This window comes from Nipponia nippon, unplaced genomic scaffold (assembly GCF_047370975.1).
Source record: "Nipponia nippon isolate SJK-2023a ecotype South Korea unplaced genomic scaffold, ASM4737097v1 scaffold_19, whole genome shotgun sequence".
NCBI classification, from domain to species: Eukaryota; Metazoa; Chordata; class Aves; order Pelecaniformes; family Threskiornithidae; genus Nipponia; species Nipponia nippon.
This window is the reverse complement of record NW_028262335.1, coordinates 9105557-9128466: the sequence shown is the minus strand read 5'-3', so window position 1 is coordinate 9128466 and position 22910 is coordinate 9105557. Positions and strand designations below refer to the sequence as shown.

At 59.1% G+C, this 22910-nt stretch overlaps 1 protein-coding gene across 5 annotated transcripts; it reads left to right on the top strand.

Moving 5' to 3' along the window:
* The first annotated feature begins 69 nt into the window (after positions 1 to 69).
* On the top strand, positions 70 to 22259 carry NPHP4 (nephrocystin 4). 5 transcript variants are annotated; one of them, XM_087755229.1, is made up of 28 exons: positions 70 to 250; positions 768 to 899; positions 3201 to 3373; positions 3691 to 3755; positions 4032 to 4187; positions 5144 to 5280; positions 5871 to 5950; positions 6037 to 6163; positions 8235 to 8417; positions 9146 to 9275; positions 11539 to 11588; positions 12297 to 12508; positions 12612 to 12803; positions 13436 to 13623; positions 14246 to 14406; positions 14816 to 14996; positions 16158 to 16286; positions 16478 to 16680; positions 16751 to 16977; positions 17081 to 17270; positions 17423 to 17506; positions 17607 to 17763; positions 18025 to 18110; positions 19049 to 19134; positions 19569 to 19740; positions 20308 to 20487; positions 21332 to 21475; positions 21700 to 22259. In XM_087755229.1, exons 1-28 carry the CDS (start codon positions 119 to 121, stop codon positions 21838 to 21840), a joined length of 4098 nt encoding a protein of 1365 aa, XP_087611355.1. In that variant the 5' UTR covers positions 70 to 118; the 3' UTR covers positions 21841 to 22259. The 5 variants fall into 5 exon arrangements, with proteins under 5 accessions (XP_087611355.1, XP_087611354.1, XP_087611353.1 ...); XM_087755228.1 differs by having other exon boundaries at positions 5784 to 5950; positions 11542 to 11588; XM_087755227.1 differs by having other exon boundaries at positions 5784 to 5950.
* The last annotated feature ends 651 nt before the right edge of the window (positions 22260 to 22910 follow it).

Here is a 22910-nt window from a genome sequence, read left to right as displayed (position 1 = left end):
TCCCCGTCGGGCGCCGCCGTGGGCTCCGGCGCGGCCCCGCAGCCCGTTCCCGCCTCTCTTCCAGCCGGGCGCTCGCCGTAGCCGACGCCGGGAGGAGCGGCGCCCCGCGGCGGCCGAGATGAGCGAGTGGGAGCGGGGCCTCCTGCGGGGCCTCGCCGTGCCCCCGCACCGGCGGCGGCGGCCTCGCCCGCCCGGCTCCCGCGCCTTCCGCTGCGTCCTCGGGCACCTGGAAGGCGCTGCCCTGGCCCAGGTAGGGGGGCGCGGCCCCGCCGCCCGGCGGGGTCCCCTGGCTGCGCCCACAACGGCGGGGGTTTGGAAGGGGGTTGCCCCTTTTGGGGGGAGCTGACTGTAGATCTCGCGGAAAGGCGAATCGGAGCCACGTCTCGATCCCGTGCGTTTTTACCTGCAAATACGAGTTAGTATTTAATTAATTTTTAACTTAATTGTCGTTACTTTTTAATTTAGGTACGCATTTTAACGCTAAAGTCTCTGGGTCGCACTTTAAAAGTCTGCTGCTCCTTTATCGTATGCTTAATATTCATTTTTCCCACTTTTGCTCTGCTCGCGCAGCCCCTGGCTTTGAGAAGGGCTCTCCAGCAATGCGCGAAGCTGTAGGTGGCCACGTGCCTGATTCGGGCATCAGTTAGGCAGCGGGAATTACTTGTCCCCTCTCACTGAAGTGTGTTTTCTGCCGTCGGGGCCGCTGAGCTGGCGTGTCCCCGAGCAGGCCCCCGTGCCGGGACCTCCCATCCTGTCCTGCCTTGCAGGGAGCCGAGTACCAGCTGCGCCTCTCCCTTTTCGATGCCACCTACCACCACTTCTTCGGGAGGACGTGGAGGAGCAGCCGGCGAGCTGCCCGCGCCACCCCGCCGCACCCGGCCAGGGCGGCTTTCAACGAGGTAGGGTGCTGGGGGGCTGCGGGGGGGCCGGCTGGGTCTGGGAGAGCGCGGCAGCCCCCCAGGTGGGGGGGCAGCGGTCCCCTGGGGGGCAGCTGGAGCTGCGGGAGCCCCCTCCGAGGAGGGAGGGTTTTAATGCGCGAAGGGAAAAGCCGGCTTTGCTCAGGTTCAGCCTGGAGCCGCTCTCCTCTGGTGCTGGTTTACTCCCTCCGTCCAGTGGAAGCAGAGCTCGGAGCTCTGGGGCCCGCGGCCAGCGTGCCGTAGCCGTGAGCCTTGTAAAGCAGCAAGTCCTAACCGTGCTGGGGCTCTGGCCCGCGGTCTGCCTGTGCCACCGGGCCTTCTCTGCAGCGGTTCGTTCTGCACGCAGGCAGACAGCAGCAGCAAACCCTTTTCCCTGCCGGCGCTTCCCAGTCCTTTGCCCAGGGTGCACCCCAGACAGCGCCCAATTATTAAGTTTTTACGCCCGGTTTACTTGGCATGGGGAAACTGGGGCCTTGGGCTCCCCCCGGGGCTGAGCGAGGGCGCGGGAGCGGCGTGTGCTGCCCTGGGCCGCCTGCTGTGTTCGGAGCTGGCGGCAGAGAGCAGTGTTACTTCGCAAGTGGGAAGGAAGGGAAGGAGCAGCCGCCTCCGGCACAGCGCTTTTCTCCCCTTAGCTGGGAGATGAACTCTCCCAAAGCCACGCTTCCATCCCCTGCTGATACCGGCAGACCCGGGTGCCCCCTTACTTGGGAGATCCTGCTGCCCCGCAGCGTGGACGACAGCCGACATGTCACCTTTCATAATTAAATTTTTGTTTCTACCTCTTCCAGTGCTCTGAGCCGCAGATGAAGTGTAGTGCTGATTAGAGCCGTGCTTCTTCATTATTTAAATTGGTAGTGGTACCTGAGGGGCACTGATGCGTGCGTTTCTTCCATGAGTGTGTTAATCACGGGCCGACCCCTGCTATTTTGAAGAGGGATGGAGAAAAAAAACTATAGCAGAGAGTGCCGCAGCGAGAAAAACATGGCAGCGCTCCGTGCCTTGCCAGGTGCCGGGTGGAGCTGCCTTTCCCAGCACCATCCCTACATCTGCAGGCTTCCTGGGTGCCGGGCGTGCAGCTGGGAGAAGGTGGCAGAGCTTCGGGGTGTAAGGGCACCGCGTCTTGCAGCCTCTCGGCAGTCGCCGAATTGCATTGCCCGTCCCCTGCAGCCTGCCGTGCGCGCTCGGCGCAGCCGCAGCGCTCGGGGCCTCGCGGAGGCGACGGGGCAGAAGAGAGGTGTCTGCGGGCGCGATGCAGCTGGCTGCTGCCGCAGCTGAGCGCTGGGGTCTTTTCACTTTGTGATACTCAGCAGTTCAGTGTCGCAAAGAGTTCGGGTACAGACGCGATCGATTTGTGAAAGGTGAGGGAAGGAGAAGCTGCCGGAGAGCCGCCTCGCGGGACCTGGCAGTGTGCAGGGGCCTTGCGTCTGCCTGCACGTGCTGCCTGCACATGCTGCCTGCACGCTCACCGGAGGAGGAAGGCGCGTGGGCAGGGGACGGGGTCTGCATGTGTGGCCGGCCAAGGTGAGCCCCGGCTGCGTCGTCCTCGTAGGGTTTAGGGGAGAGGAAGGAGCCGTTGCGAGGTGTCATTGGTGTTCGCAGAGGGAGCAGCGAGCCTGGTTTTACAAGGGATCTGCTTTAAGGGCTCTCTGCGCCTTTGCAAGGCGAGGCATCGGTCTGCAGCCAGCGGTCATTATTTCAACGTTTTGCAATAAAAGATAATAGAATAACGATTTATTTCCCTGGGTTGATGCGGTAATGTCTCTCTCTGTTATCCTTTCCTGACGGCCTGTGATTACAGTAAATGTTTTCCCTGGGACACTGTGGTAATGAGTTTTTAATAGAAAGATTAACCTAGCTTTAAATCCTGTCCTGGGGAGGTGACCTGTGTCCTGTGCCCCCCGCCCTCAGCTCCGGGCCGCCCCCCTCTCCCCTGCCGGCCGCAGGAGGGTTTCCAGCCCCTTGGGCTGTCCCCGCACAGGGCTTGCTGTAATGCTGTAGGCCAGCGGCGTGGCGAAGCCCTGCTCTCGCCGGGTCTGCAGCCTGCGAGTGGAAACCCTCTGGAAAATGGGTTTTAGCAACAAGAAAAAGAAAAAAGCTGATGATGATGGAGATTTAAGGAGGTTGAGCTTTCTGAGCGGTGCCGGAGGTCATTTGCCATGAGCTGCTGTCTGGAAGTTTTAATGGCTGTTCTGGTTGCACCGCTGGCTGTCCAAATGCAACAGGTATTGCTCTGCCTGCAGCCACCACCACTGAAATAACCTTTCTCTCTCTTTCCTGTCCCAGACCGTTTACTTCCACACCTCCTTGAACCACCCCGGCATCGCTGCCGTTGTGGAAGTGGTGGCGATGGCCGGCAAAGCGGACGGGGGCTCTCAGCATCTCTCCTGCGGCTTCGGACTCATCCCCCTCTTCGGCAGCGGGTTGGAGGCGGCAGACCCAGCCGCCGAGGACAGAGCGTAGGTCCCCCCGCCGCTGTGTGACGGGGTGCGCCGGGACTCGGGGTGGCAACATGCATGGCTGTGCTGGGGGGAGAGAGGGTGGTCCCGGGGCTGCAGAAACAGAGCCAGCATTTAGAAACCTGGAATTCTTCACTGCTGGGGAAGCAGCGATGGGTTTGTAAGTGTTGCCTGTCTTTTCCCTAAAGGATAGGGTTTTTACCGCTGGTACAGAGTAGGAAGGTGGTCTCTTACTGTTGAGCAGAGGCGTTGTGGAAGGTGAAGATGTGCTTCAGGGTGGAGTTGCTGACCGCCACGTGCGTGCTCTTTGCTTTCAGGCTGAAGCTGTACCATGGGACGCCACGCGCCTTACTGCACCCGCGCTTCCAGGACCCCGTGGAAAGTAAGCAGCAGCAAGATGTTGCGTCTCGCTCCTTTCTTGGCGGCCTCTCTTACCCAACGGGTATCGTGTCTGCCCAGCCGGTGCGGTGCGTGGTCCGTGCCCTGGTAGTGCTAAGCGGCCGTGCCTTGCTGCCAGCTGGGAAAAGCCTGGCCGGGCAAACCCAGCTTTCTCTTTGCTCCCAACACGTGTGTTCATGGATAATGATTTCTTCAACAGTGGTGCTGCAAAGCTGCCCCCCTGCCCTGTTTTGGTCATTTTGGGATGTTTTCTCTTCAGAGAACAAATACCTGATGGTGATGGAGAAGAGCCACCTGCAGTACACGCTGAAGCCCCACCAGCCCCTGGAGACGATATTTCACCTCCTTCCTGAAAACCTTCTGGTATCTGGGCTGCAGACCATTCCCGGCTTGCTGCCAGCATGCGGAGACACCAGTAAGGGCTCCTTCCCGTTCCGGGCTGCCCGCACCGCTCCTGCTGAAGGCAGCAGGTCCCCGGGGAGACTGTGGGCAGGGCAGGCAGGGTGCTGGCGTGGGGTTTCTGGGAGCACCGACGGGTTCTCTGCAGCGCTGCCCCTTGGCAAGTGCCTCTCCTGCCGCGTGGGCTGGCAGGGCTGCAGCCCTTGCATTCATAGCTCAGCCTGAAAGATGTCAAAATGGCTTTGGTCTGTTCCCATCAGTTAATTGCTTTGCTCCTGGGAAGCTGCTAGGGATAAGTGATGGTTGGTTTAATGACAGTTGTTTGGCAGAGTCTTAGGAGAAGTCCTTGCAGCTTGCTTAAAGTCGTGCTCCTTGGCGGCGGGGCTCAGGATTGCTGGGGGTCTGGCAGGTTCAGGGGGACGAGCTCTTGCACGCTCAGCCCTCGTTAATCTTTCCCTGGGGGTAGCAGCCTTGCCATTCGAGCTGCTGCGATTGAAATCATGTGATCTGAAGATTCAGAGGGTAAAAAGTACTCTCAGTTCTACAGCGGAATTATTCTTCAGCTTACTGCCTGGCAAACCCTACTGCTAACAATTTTGGGGGTTGTAGCTGCTGGTGTTAAAGCTGAGCGAGGTCTCCAAAGCAGCTGAGTCCCCGGTGCTGCTGAGACTGCTGCTTGAAAGCAGGAGAGGGGAGAGCCAGCGTCTTGCGCTGCAGGGCACCTCGGCACTCCAGCGGCGGTGGCTTTATTAAATAAACAGATTGCATCCCTTGACACTGAGGCGTGGGTATTTCTGGGTCTCTCCTGGGTGTAAGGATCTGTACGTGCCAGGGAAGCGGGGAGTCCCACACACGACCACAACCTCTCCCCGGTGCTGCTCTCGGCTCGGGTCTGGCAGCAGGTGCCCCTGCGGTCCCGGCGACGTCCTGCCGGCTGTGGCGTGACCTGTGGCCACCACCTTGTCTTTTCAGGTGACTGCTTGCAGAAACCCCGGCTGATGAAGCCGGTCACCTGCTATCTGGAGAGGCTGTCCGTCCAGCTGTACCCTTCCCTGGAGGAATTCGAGGAAGAACTGCTGGACTTACTGAACAGCGATCGCTTACTTAAGGTGGTGCTGGTGCAGTTACGGCAGGGGAGAGCACAGTGCGCAAGCAGCAATGCTGGTGCTTTGTTTTCGGGCAGAGGGGAAAGGTTCAGAGAAATGGTGCTCGGGTATTTGTTTCACTTGGAGTCCCTGTTCGGTTTTTTTTCATTGTGTGTTGGTTTTTTTTTTTTTGCTGTGCAAGCCTTTTGTTTTACTGCTGGATTAGCGCACAGGTGCTCCGTGTTGGGTTTGCAAAGATAAGATGCAGTGCTCATCGTAGTACATCTCTTTAGGAACAGCAGCGCTTGGTGTGCAGTAAGGACCGCTGGCCAAGTCCTTCTTTATTTGCCAGATTTGCACCAACTCTGCCATAAAGATGAAAGATTTTAATATCCATCAGCTGCTGGGGGGTGGGTCCCGTTTTTTTGAGTTTGCCTGAATTTCCCTGGCCGCAGGCGGCACAGGGAGGTATGCTGAGCCACCCCGTGCAGCCTCACTGCCTGAGCTGCAGAACTTGTCTGTCGCAGGCTAACGCTGCGCCGGATGGCAATGGGGTGGTGGTTCGGGAGCGGCGGCTGCACGTCGGCGTCCACAACGGCCTGCGCTTCATCCAGGTGCCGCAGGTGGCTGTGCTGGTGCCGGAGGCAGAGGCGGCACGGGGCGGCTGCCCGGGGGTGCTGGGCTCCGGAGCCAGGTAAGGGGGAGACCTTCCGGCACCGCCCGTGCCGCTCTCCTCCCGCCTCGGCCGCTGCCCACAGCCGCTTCTCCATCCTGGTGCAGGGGTGCAGGTCAAGCCCTGGTCCTGAGGAGCCGCATCCACCTGAGTGAAATGGTCCCCCACCCGGCATTTGGGGTCTGCTTCCAGCTGGAGTACGTCTTCTGCGCCTCGGAGAGAGCCGACGGGAAGGTAGGGCTGCCTGTGCATGCACCTCGTCTCCATCCCTTATTACAGAGTGGAGATGCGCCGCTGCGGCAGCGAGCCCTGCCGAGTAACTCTGTCCTCTGCCCCCGCTTTGCCGTCCCGCACCCCCAAGATGCAGCAGCTCCGCGTCACGCAGCCGCGCTGCCCCGCAAACGGCCCTGCAAAGCGTCCTGGTGCTTTCCGCAGCGCTGCGCAAAATATCCCGCAAAGGGGCTTATTGAACCGTTTTAATTACGTGTGGTTACGTTTCTCCACCGGGTGTATGTATATGGAGAAATGCAGCCTGCAGCTGTCCCATGGTGTTGTGGCAAGCTAATTTGGAAAATCTCAGCTTTTTTTAAATTAAAAAGGCTTTTCTTTCAAATTTAGCATTTATGCCAAAAAGAAGTTAACCCCTCCCACTCTTTTCTTTTTTTTCCTGAATGCTGAGGTTTTTCTGGGAGCTTCAGCCTGATGTTCTCCGGACCTTAAAGCCAGAAGCCTCTGTATTGACTGCAGAGACCATGCTCACTAATGCCTACTTACCTGTCATTTACACGTATTTCAGTTTAACCTTTCCGCAGGTTAAAGCCAGCTTAGCGAGCAGTTCAGTGTCCCCTCCAGAGACCCTTTGCTGCTGGAGCCCTTAGTGTGGCTGAATGGATGGCCAGGGGTTCGTTAGGAGGCCCTAATCCTCCTGCTAAGATGCTCATTGAAAATGCAGCCAGTGTCCTCTCTTGTTAGAGCTGTCCAGAGCAAAACTGGGGGGAAAATGGGTATTTATAAAGTGGGACATGGGTGCCAGGCCAGAGGGATTTGTACTGAGGGGGGGGAGGAGAAGCTGAGCCTTGCTGTCAGAAATTGTGTTGGGTTCAACTCCTTTAAAAAGCTGAAACCCAAGGACCCGTGGAGATCGGGGGCACCAGACACAGATCCATTTGGCTGTGCTGGGTGCCGGGAGCGCTGGCCAGGGCAGCGGTGGAGCTGGTTCCTGCGGCACAGCCCTTGGGCAGAGCAGTTAATCCCAAAGCCGCTTGCCGAGTTGATCACCTTGTCCTCTGTGCCATAATTAGCAGGCTGTGAGGGTGCTCGTGGGCGCTAGTAGAGACCTCTTGGTTTGCTTCTGTGCCTCTCCTGCTGTTTAAGGGGAGGCCGTGGATGCGCCTGGGTAAGTGGAAGCCTTTAGGCTGCCTTTCCCGTCTGGGAGGGATGCGGGGTCAAACATACATCCCTTAACGCAGCTGCTTGAGTCTGGGGGTTACAGCCCTTTGGCGGGGTGCTGGTGTCTTTGTCTTGGCCTCCATGTGCTAAAGACATACAAGGGATGAAAACCCTGTTATTTTTGAAAAGCATTATATTGTGCTTTTATATCATATCAGCTTCGTATTATGCTGATCCATAATCTAGAGGTGTAGTCCCGTGCGTAACTTGGTGAAGGGGTGAGGTGGGATTACCTGGCGTGCGGGTGCCCGATGTCCTGCAAATGCAGCCTGCAGGAAGGGGAACGGGGTCAGCCGTGGGCTGGGTAAACGGGGAAAGTGCAGGAAAAACCAACGGGTACCCGTCTGGGAAGGGTGGTACGGGGCTTACAGGGAGAAAGTGGGGTTCATACCTGCATGCAGCCTGGCCCTGAGTCTGTGGTCAGCCTTGAGGAGGTGAAATCGCATAGGAAGGTGCCAGTTCTGCATGTGGCGCTGCTGGCAGAGGGGAGAGAAGCAAACCTTGAAACCGTGCAGGCTGGCTCAGTGCTCTTTCACTGAGAGGTCAAGGTCTTGTGATCCCAGGTCCCCTCCCTGGGACCAACGTGTCCCTGTCCATCAGAGAAGCATTCCTGGTGCTCCTCAGAGCTGGCAAAGGGATGGGAGCAGAAAGATGTGGTTGGTGAGGGGGAAAAATGGGTGCTGGAAAATGGAATGTCTCCAGAATGGGTTGAAGGGGAGCGGTTTCTGTGACGCCGGGCGCGGGAAGGCGTGGTGGGAGATCAGAGCCTGCGTCTGTCCGGCGGCACCCGCTCCCCCATCCCGGCGGTGAGGTGGGGGTGCCTGGCGCCCACCGTGCTCCCCCTGCTCTTCCCCAGGCCCTGCCCGGCAGCGCCAGCGGCGAGGCGGCTGACATGCGCTCGGTGCGCTGGGCCGTCTGGAGCCCCGTCCTGGACGCCGGTGAGGCAGATGTGGTTCTGCCCCTGCGTGGCGGCGCCCGCCGTGGCCCCTGCCAAACCCTGGTCTACCGGACCCCGCCGAGCAGCAGGAGCTCCCGCCGGGTAAGGGCTTCCTTCTGCATGGCAAATACACGGGGATGTGGCTGGTGCTTGGACAGCTTTGCCATTAGAGAGGCTCTTTGCTGAAACCTTTGTAAGTGCCCAGGCGGTGGAGAAGCTCTCTGCAGATCTGCGAGTGAGCGAGGAGGCATGGGAAGAGGAGGGGGGCAGCCCCCTGCCAGCACACCCCGACGCTGATAGGTGGTGCGCTTGGTGTCCAGCGCTGCTCAACTTCAGTTACTGCAAACGCGCAGCCTGAGCTGTCGCATAGTTGGTCAACGCCGTTATTTGTCGCGGTAATTCCTGGAGGCTGCTGTGACCTGAGCCAGTTCATTCTGGGTGATCTCGCTCCCAAGCGTTTGTCAGCAAAAGGAGGTTGGGGCTGGGGCGAAGGAGTCACGGGGTGGTGGCCAAAATACAGCCGTGGTGCTAAGCTGCGTGGGTTGCTCTCTGCCACAGGCAAGGACGGACGGACGGACGGGCGGGTGGGTGGGTGTCTGCAGGACTTGCTCTGTAAAGTCTGATACTGGGGGGCAGTGGGTGGAGTTGGCGGGTGCGCGTGTCCGTCTCTGCAAGGACGGAGGTATTTGATCAGCTTAGGAAAGCACCACCCCTTGCTGGCTCTGCCTCCGGCTTGCGCCACCGTTTCTCTGGCTGCGGGGCAAGGGAATCGTCTCAGGGGTAGTCTGCATGTAGCAGGCTGTCTAAAAGTATTTAATTTCCAATTTCAGGGGAAGCATGTGGAGTCTGGGACTGTCCAATTCCATGTTTCCACTGATTTGGAAGAACATCTTGTAACTGCTGCAGAGATCCTACGTAAAGACAGGGACGAGTCAGAGAAGCCTCCTACGCCATCGCTGAGTGAGTGTTTTCCAGATCGCTGACATTTAAAATATAGAGTGTGACACTGGTGTCTGCTCAGAAGAAAAAAAAACACGACTTCGCCGAGTTTCAGTGAGCTAGTTTATGAATTACCAGAGTGAACCAAGTTTCCATCGAGTTGAATTCAGCTCTCACTTTTTAACTTGCAAAACTCCCCTGTGATAGTAGCACTGAGCCACGTGCACCGTCGCCAGGGATTTCCAGCACGGCACCAGCCCGCTCCCATTTTGGGTCACTCTGATGGCATTTGGGCTCTCGTGCTCAGCACCCAGAAGACCTGGCAGGGTGCAGCAGCTGCACCAGCGGTGCATTGCTCGCGTTGCTCCCCACCAGGGCAACCCAGCTTGTCTCTCTGGACTCTGAATCCTTCCAGGCATTGAGGAGAGCAGGGATGTCGATTATAGGCTGAGGTAAAAAACCAACGGTCTTGTTGCACTGCCGCTCGGGGAGCACGACAGCAGCGCCCATTTGATCGGCACGCACGGGCTGTGCCAGCGCCTCGCCGGGGAAAGCCAGGCTGTGTGTGCATGTACGCACCTACCTATAGTGCAGGGGTGCCCGGTGGTCGGGGCTTCGGTGCCCATCTGCTGCGTGTTGGAGGCAGAAAGAAAACTGCCCTTGGCTTGGGTTTGGACGCGGAGTTGAGTCAATGCCCCGGGCTCCTGGAAATCCTCTCCTGCTTGTTTCTGTCGGCTTTGCCTTTTGTGATCGGTGGGAAACAAACTCCCCTTTCCTCTCCAGTGTTGCTCCTGCTGCGGTTCCCGTGCAGGTCTTGGTGCGATGCTCCAGGTACCTAACAGCGTTTGTGTTTTACAAGCTTACTGGCCCCTCCGGTGAGCTGGTAGCCGCCAGCCGGCGGGTCGGGGCGATGCCCGGCGTGGTGGGTGCGTCTGGGCACCCGCTCCGGCGCCTTCCACGAGATGGCAGTGGCACCATGGCTTTGCCGCAGCACGCGGGCGGGCAGCTGGGTTTGCTGGTGTACGGGGCTTTGGAGCAGAGATCTTCGCGGGTGGAATGAGAGGCCTGGCAGCGTTGGGGGTGCGCTGGGTTAGGCGCTCTGCGACACAGCTGCATTGCTGCTGGCACCTTCCTGGCCCTGCTTGCAAGGTTTTCCTGGATGCCTTTCACCTGGCAGCGGCCAGGGCGTTGAGGGAGTTGCAGTGCGGTGAAGGGAGAAGCGAGCGCGTGCCGATGGCGAGCTTGCGGCCCCGCGCTGGGCTGGCGCGCTGCGGCTTGAGGGGAGCATGCTGGAGTGCGGCGGGGTGCCTGCGAGGGGGATGCCCCGGCAGGCTGGTTTTGGGGTGTGAGCTGTGTGGTGTTTCCCTGGCACCGGGGGGAGCTTGAGAAGCACGGCAGCGGTCCTGGAACCGTGCTGTGAGGTGAGCAGCCACATGCCAGAGCCAGCCCATGCCCCGAGCTGCTGAAAAGAGCATTTTGTTAACTTTTGGTAGTGCTCCGTTGGAAAAACGAGCTGCTGTCTGGTCCTTTTTGCCAGGGGAGGCTGAGCGCATCTTCTGTCGGCTCCGCTGCTGGTGGTGCTGCAGGTTCTGTCCACCAACGGCCAAAGCCATCCTAACTGAGAGAAAACAGTATTTTAGATGTAAGGGAGACAGGGTGCTTTTCTTTGTACAGCAGTCAGTGTGAAATAACTGGGATATACATGGTGGTGAAAGCAAAATAAGGTCTCAGCATCACGTGGATGCAGAGATAGAACATCTGTGCCCCTGGTCTGCTCCGAAGGACCCACAGCTCAGCGGCACGGTGAGCTGAGCAGCCAAATATAAACACGCTAAAGCTCGTACCGTTTCGGGGCACGAATGTGCGAACAGATGAAGGGAGTGACAAGAAATAATGGAGGAGTGAAAAAATCTTAAGTATCCTAAAACTTTCACGTCTCATTAAGCATCTCACTTAAGCAGCACCGCATGGCCGTAGGGAACCGTGGCACTGTCTGGGGATGGAGGAGCTGCCTTTTACGGCAGACTTAGCCTAATTCCCAGCAAAATAACGGATGGATCTGGAGATGTGCTACATTTCCCCTGCTTCAGGCAACAGTCTTATTGGAAAAATAAGTCGGATAAGTGATTGAGAGATGGTAAGGCACCTTGATAAGCTGCTCCCACCGCCAAAAAGTAAAAGGGCAGGCGGGAGGTTGGAGGGGGCTTGCTGGTGGAGGGCACCGCTGCGGTGGCGGGGCCTGGGGGCAACGGCTCCGGTAGAGCATCTCTCCTGTCCCTCTCAGCAGGTCCGCTGGCCCCGCTGCGAATGGAGGCCTCCCCGCGGGGACCGGGGGTAAGTGCCATGCGTGCCAGCGGGCGTGGGCGCCGGGCAGCGGTGTGCCGGGGGGGTGGCCCATGCGCTGAGGACGTGATCCCGGTCCTGACCGTTTTTCCTGGCTGCTGCAGCCAGGAGGCATGGAGCATCCTGCTCGAATCCTCCCCCTCCGGGGCATCAAAACTCATCCTGCCTGTAACGTGCTGGGCAAAATTCCCTGAGCTCTTTTCACGCCCCAGATGTATTTTTAAGGGCAGTTCTGGTTTTTGACAGCCCAGATTTGCTGGGTACTATTGTCCCCGGTACGTGCTGACAGTGACGCATGGTTTCTTCGTGTGGAGCTACTGGGATTTAAGGAGAGCTATGAATACTGAGATCCCTCTTTATGCTTTTTTATATCTCGATGCAGGGATCAATGCACGCAAATATTTTTGATGAAATGAAATGCTTCATAAGACCGCATTAAGCGGTTTGATCTTCCTGCTGTGTTTTCTCATCCCTCCCCTTGCCAGGGAAAGTGCAGCAGCTAAACAGAAAGCAGAGATGCGAACCCTCGAGCAGCCGAGCTGTGCCGAGCGGCGATGCCCGAGCGTGCAGCACCTGAGCTGCCGTAGCAAGGAGGGCTGCGGCCTGCCTCGCCGCGGGGGTTCCCGCGGGGTGGGCTGCTGCGGGGGGCCGCTTCCCTGGTGCGGGCTGCGGGCGCTCACCTCGCCGCTCTCCCCTCAGCTGTCGGTGTCCCAGTTGTCGGCCCCGCCGCGGGGCAGGGGCCAGCCGCCGGCGCGGTGCCGCCGTGGCTCTCGGCAGGAGGGGGGGATCACTCACCTGGAGGCTGACCTCGGCTCACCAGACCCGGACCCCAGCGCTGGCGACCAGCTGCGGGCACTGCCCTTCACCCCGCTGCAGGTGCCCATCGCTGCTGTGGGGCTGCAGGCAGGCAGGTGATGCTCGGCCACCCTTCCCCAGGCTCCGGTGTCCCCATCGCCTGGCCTGCTGGTGTCCCCCCGGCTGCTTCTGCATGACTCACCCCTGTTTCTCTGTCAGTTCCCGCACGCTGCTCTCCCGTGCCTCCCTGGCGCGCCTGCACACCGCCGGCTTCCCGGAGATCCTGGACTGCAACCAGGAGCCGGTGGAAATCTCGGAGGTGGCAGACCCGGCGAGTTTCAGCCTGCAGCTGGAAGAAGCCGACCCTCTGCAAGGCAACGAAATAATCCTGCAGTTCCTGGCTTTTAGCAGGTGGGATTGCAGCTCTTCGTGGTGCATTCTGTGGGCAGATCCCAGGGGCCTCCTGTGGGAGAGTCCTTTCCCAAAATCCCCCCCAGCCCACTTCCCTGCTTGAGCGGGAGACGTCCTTGCAAAGGTGCCGCTTCTTCCAGCGCCTGCCGGGGAGGCAAAGCCCGGGAGGGTTTTACAATGATGCTCTTGTCCTTTCTGGGCACTCTTAAATCATGTTCTTTTTTTTGTGTCCATTAGCCACAACGTGACGTAAAAGCTAGTTAATGCAGGGTTTCTCCATAAATGCATATGGAGTGGAGAAAGCTGGCACCCCTGGGGGTGGCTTTGGCTGGATAAGGCCCCACTTGTGTTTTTTCTGTGGATGGCAGTGTACTGTGTGAAGGTAAGATGCTGCCTTTGCTGGGCTCCTCCGTCGCAGCATATGGCAGGAGACAGCTGGAATTATGAAGCTTTTTGGAAAGCCAAGGCAAACCATATGCCCGCTGTCTTCAGAGGGGAGTCCAAATACTTGTGATGCTGCCGATCTTCTCTTGTTCTTCGGCCTCTCAGTGTGTGCCAAACGCATGAGGAGCTCGTGATGGGGAGGCAGTGCCGTGCCACGAGCTAACCCAAACCTCTGTTTCTCCCTCAAGGGATGCCCGGGACAGCGCAGAGGGTACGTGGCCGAGGACGGTCTTCCTCACCTTCCAGTTCTACCGTTTCCCGCCGGTCACCACGCCGCGGCTGCAGCTGGTCAGCACGGATGGGGGGCCGGTGGCCGGGCCGGCTGTGCCGGCGCAGCTCCTTGTCCGGGTGAACAAGGACGGGACCTTTGGCACTGGTAAGCTCCGGTTTTAGCATCCTCGTGCAGCCGCTCCTTTTCGTCAGTCAGATTTGGGCTTGTCTCTGGGCTGAGGCACGGGCTGGTGTCTGCTTTCATAGCAAACCTCTGCTAGTTCGAGTGGCACATCATGCAAAATGTTCAACATGTCCAACATTTGAAGTAAAACACTGGTAAGCGCTGGTTGTCGGATTTGCACGTCGAGGCTGCCGGCTCCCGCTGCAGCTAAGTGCCTTTGAAAAGAAAGGCAACACGTGAGAGAGCAGCGCCCGGAGTGAGCGGCTCTGATCCTCCTAGCTGAATGCTTTTCTTTTGGCTCTTTCTGTGTCTTAGTAAATTCTGGTCCCAAGAGACACCAAGCATGGCTGATGAAGCTCCTTCTCCATGTGGAGCTGTTAATGGAAATGAGAGGGGGGGTCTGTACAGACTGGGTGTTTCTGTGGGAGGGTGTCAATCCTGGGGGACCTTGGACCCTCCTAATTGACCAGTGGGTTCATTAAGTGGAGGAGAGCGGGTGTGCGAGCAGGCAGGCTTCTCCGGAGCAGAAGAGTGTCCCTATCCCAGCTGATGTGCTGGTGCCGGTGGAAGCTTCACTTCCATGATGATGCCGTGTGTCTCGCAGGACCGCCGGGCTTGCAGCTGAAGTACATGGTGGATCCCGCTTTCCTGCAGCCTGGGGAGCAGCGCTGGTTTGTGCGGTACCTGGCCGAGCACAGCCTCCAGCTTGACGTCTGGGATGGAGATTCCCTGCTCCTTGTTGGGTCCGCTGCTGTTAAACTGGAGGTATCGGTTAAACTGGAGGTCTTTCCCCTGAAGCCTTCAGGGCTGCTAACGATGAAGGAGACCCCCTGCTCAGCATGCAGGAGCATTAAGGAAGAGCCTGACTTTCCCTTTGGTCCCGTGTTGGGATGCTGTTGCATTACCCTTGCATCTTTAGTAATTGAGTTGCTGTCAGCCCCTCTGTGTAACCGAGACCAATGTCAGCCTGCCAAGCCCCTAATAGCAGGATTTGTCATCTTCTCCTCAAAAGCGATGGCAAAACATTAACTTTCTTCCAATTCCCTGGAACTCCTGCAGTATTCTAGGGCTAAACCCCCCAGACCTAGGACATCCAGAGACATCCTTACCCAGAGCCCTTAATCCCCCAAGACCGGACTCCCCAGTAACTCGTTACCCTTCGCCTTGTCCCCAGCCCCTGCTGCGCCAGGGCCGGGCGGCCGTCAGGACCCACCACGAGCTGGAGGTGGCCACGACCGAGTACGAGCCGGACGTGACGGTGATGGGCCGGGAAGCGCTGCGGCACGGCGCCCTGCGGCCCCTCGGCATCCGTGTGGCGGTGAGGGGCCGCCTCCACCTCTGCCTGGCCAACGTTGGTAAGAGCCCGCTGTTCACGTGGCCGAAAGGCTTGGGTGCCGGCACTGGCACCTCGCGGCGTGCGCCCCATGCCAGGTATCTCTGGTGCCAGTTGGAACCCCCATCCCAGCGCCAGCCGCTTGACTCTGGGCAACGCTGGGCTGCGGGCAGGGGTGTGTGGCTCCTGGTTGTGCTTGTGGCCCCTTCCGCCTGCTCGGCCGCGAATGCCGGCGCGGGGTGGCTGGGAGGCCGGTGGCGCAGGGTCAGCACCGTGCAGCTAGGTGCTAGCAAACGGCACGGGGCCATGGGAGAAATGCACAGCACGCACAGGGCTGTACCCGAAAGAAAACCATGCTTGTAAGAACATTATTCTTCCCAGAACCTGCTGGTTTTAATTCCTCGTCCTATAAATGTGCAGTGACTCCAGGTTTTAAAAATCTTATCTTCAGAAGAAAGATTAGCTCCATTATAAGATATCTTAAATTGTCGTTTCCGTACTTTGCCTGCAAAGGGACGATAAGCTCCTGGGAAGGAGAATCTGAGATTCACAACCCAGGGAGAGGTTTAACTCGCACCCCGCAAAAGAGAGGGAGAGAGGAAGCAGAGACGCTGCGCCAGGACAGCAGCCACCCTTTGACTGTTTGGCTTTTTTCCCTGTCCTCTTTTTTTAAATTTCAAAATACTGTTTTTAAAAACAGTATTGAAAAGCTTGGTGCCCCTGCCTGAAGGATGGGGATGGGATTTGTAGGCTGGGTAGATACCTGGTGGGTTTAGAGCCTTGTCTGGCTCCGCTTGGCTTAACCTTTGCGGGAGCGTGGATGGCAGCAGGAGCAGGGAGACGCGGTGGCACGTGGCTGTGCCGGCGGCAGCGCCGCAGCCCGGGGGTGGGGAACACAGAAATGAAAACTGGAGCTGGTGAGGGGCTCGGGGGTGACTCGCTCGGGATGGCGCTGTGCGTTGTTTGCTGCTCCGTCTCTGGCAGATGGCTTCATGGTGGTAACGGCAACAGGCTCTGGAGGGAGCGCCGCAGGGCTCGCAGGGCATCGTTGGCAACCAGATATTTGCTCCTGCTTTTTAAAATTGTCCGTAAAGAGCTGCAGCGAGGGCAAAAATTTTGCAGTAGATTTTGTAACAATGGAAAACGGATGGTTTCCACTCACCCCTGTTTCCGCTTGTGGCAGGCCACCCGTGCGAGGAGACCCCGGGGCAGGCACCATCTCCGCTGCCGTCCCGCTCCCGCATCGTCCCTGCGCCGGACAGCGCTGGCAGCGTCCTGGCTGGCAGCTGGTTCTCCCTGAACGCGGCTGGCGGTGAGTCCTGCCGGGCTGGGGCTCAGCCTGTTCCGCCGCACGGGTTCGGGTTGACGGGGTCTTTGGTCTCTGCTGCCATGGTGCTGGCACTTTGTCCCCAGCCGCAGAGTGGCTGCCCCCTCTGGCGCTCCCCTTCCCGGCCCCGTGGCATTGCGGGGGTCCCTCAGTGCCACGGTGCTCTCTCCCCGCAGGTGGGCGGGTGTCACGGGCACGGAGGCTGGCGGAGGTGGACGGCGAGCTGGCGGCCGTGCTGCGCAGCCGCTGGCCAGAAGCGAGGCTGGCCCCCCCGGCTGCACCCAGCGAGGCCGCGGCCGCCCGCCGGCGCAAGCTGCGGCGCATGGCGCTGGTGCGGCAGCAGGAGGATGCTGGTGGTGGGAGGAGGCCCCAGCTCTCGGTAAGGAGCAGTGCCGTGGGCTGGGGATGCTGCGGTGGCTCCGGGCTTATGGTTCCCTCCCTCCCGGCAGGGCTGGCAGGAGCAGCGCGCCCGGCATGCGCGGGACCTGCAGCTCATCGACGCCTACCGGGAGCACATCAAGGGTGAGAGCATCTCCCGGGTGCTCAGCCAGGCCATCACTGCCACCCACACCGTGCACGCCGTGCTGGGGACGGCTGAGTTCTTTGAGTTCGCCCTGAAGAACCCCTATGGCGTCCAGCACACAGTGACCATTGAGGTCGACCACCCCGAGCTCAGGTGGGAGCCGAAGCGGGGTCTTGCCTGTGTGCGTGGGGAAATGCCAGGGTGGCACTGGCTTCCAACCAGTCCTCACCAGCACCTCTGCTGCTTGGTCCCCCAGTGTTATACTGGACCCGAGGGAGTGGCGGCACTTCAAGGAGCTGACCAAGAGCGTTACACCGGTGGAGGAGGAGATGTTCCACCTCCGTGATGACCTCAGGCCTCAGGTCTACCTGCGCCCCAACGAGACCGTCCGCATCCCCTTCAAATACCAGACCTTCTCCGCAGACCCCGCGGTCGTTGCGGCACAGGTGGGTGCAGGCCCCTGTTTTGAGCCGTTCCCAGTAGGAAGCGTTTCCCTCGACTGTGTTTGCCTATGCAGGGCAGGGTGGTACCGCCACAAGGAGCACTATGCAGTCGTAGTGGTGCTGCGTCCCGAGACAACCCGCTCTCGTACCCACAGGGGCCTGCAGGGCTGGGCGCTGGTGCCGACGCGGCTGCCTGCTCCCTGGGGAAGAGTGGGGCCAGGCGGACGAAGCACATCCAGGTGAGGGAGCCGGGCGAAAACGCCGCTCGAGGGGCTGTGCGGGAGGAGAAGCGTCACTCCTGCAAAACTCCGTCCCTCTCCCGCCGGCCCCCCGGGACAGGTCTCCTTCCAGGTGAGCGGGGGGAAGCCCATCGCGCTCCTGCGGGTGAAGGTGGAGCCGCAACCCCACGTGGTGGACCAGACCTTCCGCTTCTACCACCCGGAGCTCACCTTCCTGAAGAAGACCATCCGGCTGCCCCCCTGGCACACCCTCCCCGGTGAGCCTGCGGTGTCCCCCGGTGGGGGCTCGGGCTCTTTCTCCTTAGTGGGCATCCCTGGGTCAGGGGGTCCTTCCCGGAGGTGCGGGTGGCATCCAGAGAGCTCCTCTCTGCTTCCTCGCCCTTTCACAGCCTTGGGCTCCCCGTTAATTTTATATTTAATTTCCTGCACCAGGTCTGTGGCCGTGTGGGGTGCAGGGTAGCGAGCTCAGACAGAGAAAACACTGAAGACAGTTTCACCTCGGGCTCTATCCTCTGCAGGCGCACCCGTGGGGATGCCGGGGGGAGAGCCAGAGATGTTTGTTCGCTGCAGCGACCCTGACATCATTTGCGAAACCAAAAATATGGTACTGGTTATGCTTCAGCATCAGTCTGTCCCTTGTGTCCTTCTGCTGGGGGTTGTTTTCGTTGGCAGAGAAATACCTTGCACCCACAGAGCATCCCCATTTATCAGCCCGTGGTGGTGAAACACTGGCAGTGATGAAGCCAAAATTGCCCTTTATTCCCAATTAAAAGGACCCGTGTTGTTTTTGTGGTTGAAGCTGAATGCTGCACCTTATCGCGTTGTGCAGCAGCCTGTATTTGCTTGTTCTTTGGAGCAAATACATGATTAAATGCTGGGGATGATTAAAATGCTGGGGAAAAGCAGCCTTTGTCAGGCATGGGATAGACCTTCCCCGCTGCTTGGGGTATCCACGGCCGCTGGAGGCGTGCGGCGGGGGGCCGGCGCGTCCCCGGAACGCGTGGCAGAGCGTCTCCCCGCTGGGTGATGCTGGGGCGGTGGGGAGGGCCGCGCAGGCCGCGGTGCTCTTCGGGCCCAGCCTCCCTCCCCGTGCACAGCCCTTGCTTCGCAATGCCCAGCAAAGGTTTCCTGGGCTCGCTTTGCAGCTGCGGGAGGTAGAAAGGAAAAATAAACTTGCGCACATAGGTGCAGATGGCGACGAAGGGTAGTTGCTAATTGCTGTTGCAGAAACGCGTTAGTATGGTAATTGGATTACGGCTTGTTAGAAAACTTGGGGAAAATTTGCCAAAATTTGATTACAGGTGCAGACCTGGAATGCGATAGTCCTTTGTATCCTCTTTTGTAATTAAAAATACTGGAAGAGCTCAGCCAAGCTGTATAATAACTTAATAACATAGTTTAACTAGATGCTGAAAGCATCTGCTTTCGTAAGTGGGTTGGTGGCGGGTTTTTCCGTTAATGGGAAGGAAACCCTGGAGTCCTCATTAGCTGGTTTGATCTCGAGGTTAACTGTTGGAACGATGCTCCGATTTCTGCGTGCAGGGGCCTGGGGAGCCACAGGATGTCTTCTTAAAAGTAGCCGGAGGACCAAGCCCACAGATCAAAAAGTTCTTCGTTGCTATTTATACGTAAGTAGCAGGACCCCAAAAAGCGAGGAACGCTGACCCCGAGTGTGAGGCAGGGCAGGAGGGGAGCTCGTGCCGCCCTTTCTTTGCTCGTGGCTTCCTGAGCCTGGCCAGCTTCGCTGAGCAGCAGAAAGCCGGGCAGGAGCCGGGCTGCCTGTTTGCAGCTTAGGGTTTTACGTCATTCTCTTCCTCTAAATAATCCCTGTCCAGAGCATCTCCGGTGTGCGAGCTAATGCCTTCTGAGCCAGCCGGGCTCTCTCTGTGCCAGGCGATGCTCCTACATGAGCTGTAGGAAGGGGGGAGACTGACGTTGAGGTCCTTAGAAGAAGCTTTCCCGGAGCTCAGGCTCCCGCTTTGGGCTCCCCGCTTGTCGTTCGGCCGCTTGCTCTGAGCTCGCGATGCCGTCAGCGATCCCTGTCCGTCTGTCTTTGCCACAGGGACGCCTGGCTGGCGGCACCCGTCCAGATCTGGCAGTTCTACCTGCACTCGCTGCAGCGCCTGGACGTCAGCTGCGTGGCCGGGCAGCTCACCCGCCTCTCCCTGCTGCTGCGGGGCACCCCGGCCCCGCGGAGGGTGCGGGCGTTCACCTCCCACCCCCAGGAGCTGGAGGTAACCCGCCGCCGGCGGGCTCGGGGCGAGCGGGGGGCTGGCCTGGACCAGCCCGGTGAGATCCCCTCCGGAAAGGGAAGGCAGCCCACTTGGAATGATGAACAATTTACTGCCATAAAGTGTTTGTGATAATTATCTTTTGATTAGAGCTGTCATGTGTAGGATCATCGGCACGAAACCCCGGAGGGCAAATTATCTGCGTTAATGAGACCATCTGAAGACTAACAATTTCTTTAGAATTTGTTTGGCCATAATTGCGAATGTGAATAATTAAAGGCACAAAAATTCCATCACTGTCCCGTAAACAAAATAAAAAGTCTCCCTGGGCGAAGCCTGCGAGGGGAGGGAGTCCCCGGGCCAGGAGGAGCCGGCTCTCCCCGAGTGGCTCTTATCCTTCCCAACACGAAGCCGGTCCCAGCACGTTTGTGTAGGAGGGATTCAGTAGCGGTGGCGTAGGTGCGCAGGTTTTTAAGAGCAATTGGGTCTGGTTTATACTCCAAGCTGGACGTCGCGGAGGTGCGATAGGCCGCCGCAGGTGGCTGCAGCTCCTGGTCTTGGTTTCTGCAGGTGGATCCGGACGGTGCCTTCCTTCTCCCTGCCAACGGCATCCAGGACCTGTACATCGGCGTGAGGCCTCGGCGGGCTGGCAGCAGGTTCATCTACCTCAACCTGGTGGATGTGGAGTCCCACCAGCTGGTGTCCTCCTGGCTGCTCTGCCTCTCCTGCAGACAGCCCCTCGTCTCCAAGGTACGGTGGCTCTCGTGCCAGAAAAACGTGGTGATGGCGCCGGACCAGCGGTCGCGGTCCGGCCGATAGCCCGGGGCTGTCTCCTGCTTCTTCCTCCCTTTACATCTATGGGGTTTTTGGCACTTGCACCCTGAGTGCACATTTAGCCCCCGGGTGATCGAATAATCTTGCCGAAGACCACAGTAAAATGTCTTTCGGGCTGTTTTGAAGGCGCTCGCATGCTGAGGAGTGCCAGCTCTGAAGTATCTCCACTTGTGAAATTAAAGCTACAGCATGCTGCTTCCTATTAGCACTGTGCTGGCGGAGGCCTTGCCTCAAAGATAGAAAATTAGATTTCCTGGCTAATGTGTTCCTTTTAAAAAGGTTTTCCTGAAACCCTCGGTACTAGGGGAAGTTCAGATCGGTGTTTAAACCGATGCCCCAGCGTCCTGCCAAGTGCCAGCCTGCCTCCCGGTGCCGCGGGGCATTATCTGCGCAAGTGCCACGGCTCTCCCCGTGGACGTCCGTTAATTAGCTGGAGAATGAGCTGACCAGTCCCAGCTGCTCCCCCGGCCCTTTGCCATTTGGGCTTGTAATTACTTCTGCGAATGTGCCGGTGCCAGCGGCAGCGCGAGGAGGATGCTTTTGCTCGAAGGCGGTTTCTTTATACCGGCTGGTAGAGATCAAATGCAAGGTGTAGAAGGGGAGAGGCGGGGGCGTAAGGCAATGTGCCCCCAAAACACCCGCTGCGACACGTCGGCGCAAGAGGCAATTCTCTGTAGTCAGTTTGGGGGAGCGCCTGTTGTCCCCTCTGCCCCCTCTGCAGTCTGCGCCGCCTCTGCCACGGCTTGTGCTTGACCCACAGGCGTTCGAGATCTCGCTCCCCGCGGGAGGCGGAAGAGGCTGCAACAAGCGCATCACCTACACCAACCCCTACCCCTCGCCCAGGCTCTACTTCTTGTGCACCAACCGGCCCGACCTCCTGCAGTTCAAGGAGGACTCCTTCCAGGTACGTCCTCTTGCCAGGCCCCTGCCCTCATCTGGCTGGACCACGTGAGGCGCAGGGCGCGGTGCTCGGTGGGCGCGGTGCTCGGTGGGCGCAGGGTGCGGTGCGATGCTTGGCAGAGGCAGAGCTTGCTGCTGCAGGAGGGCCGTGCTAGCCTGGGGAGAGTGGGCACGTCAAGGGCTCCAGGCCGCGTCCTGCCGCCTCTCCTCCCGCCCGTTCTCCCGCAGGTTGCCGGCGGGGAGATGTACACCATCGGCCTGCGCTTCGCCCCGAGCCAGGGCACGGGTGAGGAGGAGATCCTGATTCACATCAACGACCACGAGGACAAGAATGAGGAAACCTTCTGTGTGAAGGTCCTCTACCAGTGAGGCTGCCCGCCGCAGCAAAGCGGCTGGTCTCTGCGCCGGCCGCCGTGGCTCCCCAGCAGTGCCACCCTGGGGATGCCCGTGCCTCTCCCATGGGGGGTTGTGAGCCCGGTCCCCTTGTGGTCACCTCACCAAGCCGGGAGGTCTTGCTGTCCGCCGGGATCCCCGCTGGTGGTGCCACGTGGCTCTGTCTGCACAAATCAGGGAGAGCGAACGTATTTGGTACCGTGCATCGCGAGCACAGGATATCTCTATTTTTGTAAAGCGTTACTATATTTTAGGCACGTTGGAATCCTTTTTTTAACTTAAAGTTTGCAGATCTGATTCTGCGAAGTATTTTTAAAGTATTTTATATTCTACAGTGAATAGAAGTTTTGCAGTTTGCACACGCTGAAGCAGTTTTCTGGGATTTTTTTGATACTTTTTACCCATCCTAGATTAATTAAACTTGCTGCGCAGAACTGGCAGAGGGTGGTGGTATTTTCTTCCGTGGGAGGTGAAACCCTTGGAGTGCCTGTCCTGCGGAGGCGAGCGCCGGGCTCGCCCTGCCTGCTGCCAAGGTGCCGTCAGTCCCGGGGAGGGGGAGCACTGGGGCTCCCCTGCCTCACCCCCAGTTCCCTGGAGCATCCCAGGGGTTGGGGCAGAGACCGTGGAGGGGAATGAGGGGAAAATAAGGTGTGGGCTGGCACCTCGGGGGCTGAGGGATGACAGTCCCGTCCCAGTGCGTTGTAATCCTGTTTGTCGAGTGCTAAAAGGCTCTCCCTGTTCCTCACCAGTTTCTCTTGCTGTGATGCATTGGGCTCGCTGTGTGGAGGGCGAAAAACCCAGAGATGAGAGGAAAAAGGCAGCTGAGGCAGGCAAATGGGGGGGGGGGGATGTCTCCTGCGGGGGCGGCTGGGGGTCCCTGCTCTTGCTGTGCCCCTCTGCCGTGGCCACGCGCTGGGCAGAGCCCCGGGGGGCAGCCCGCCGCCCCCGGGAGATGTGTGCCCCCGCGAGCGCCGCCCCGCTGCTTTACGGGGTCAGAGGCTGATGGATTAGTAGCCTCGATGGAGTCGTGTGCCGAGTTCCTCTGC

Excerpts from the sequence above, each read along its gene's own strand:
- NPHP4 (XM_087755227.1), top strand. The coding sequence starts at position 119 with ATGAGCGAGTGGGAGCGGGGCCTCCTGCGGGGCCTCGCCGTGCCCCCG. Across the intron at positions 3,756-4,031 it reads CTTCCAGGACCCCGTGGAAA|AGAACAAATACCTGATGGTG; the intron begins GTAAGCAGCAGC and ends TTTTCTCTTCAG. Across the intron at positions 21,476-21,699 it reads TCAAGGAGGACTCCTTCCAG|GTTGCCGGCGGGGAGATGTA; the intron begins GTACGTCCTCTT and ends GTTCTCCCGCAG.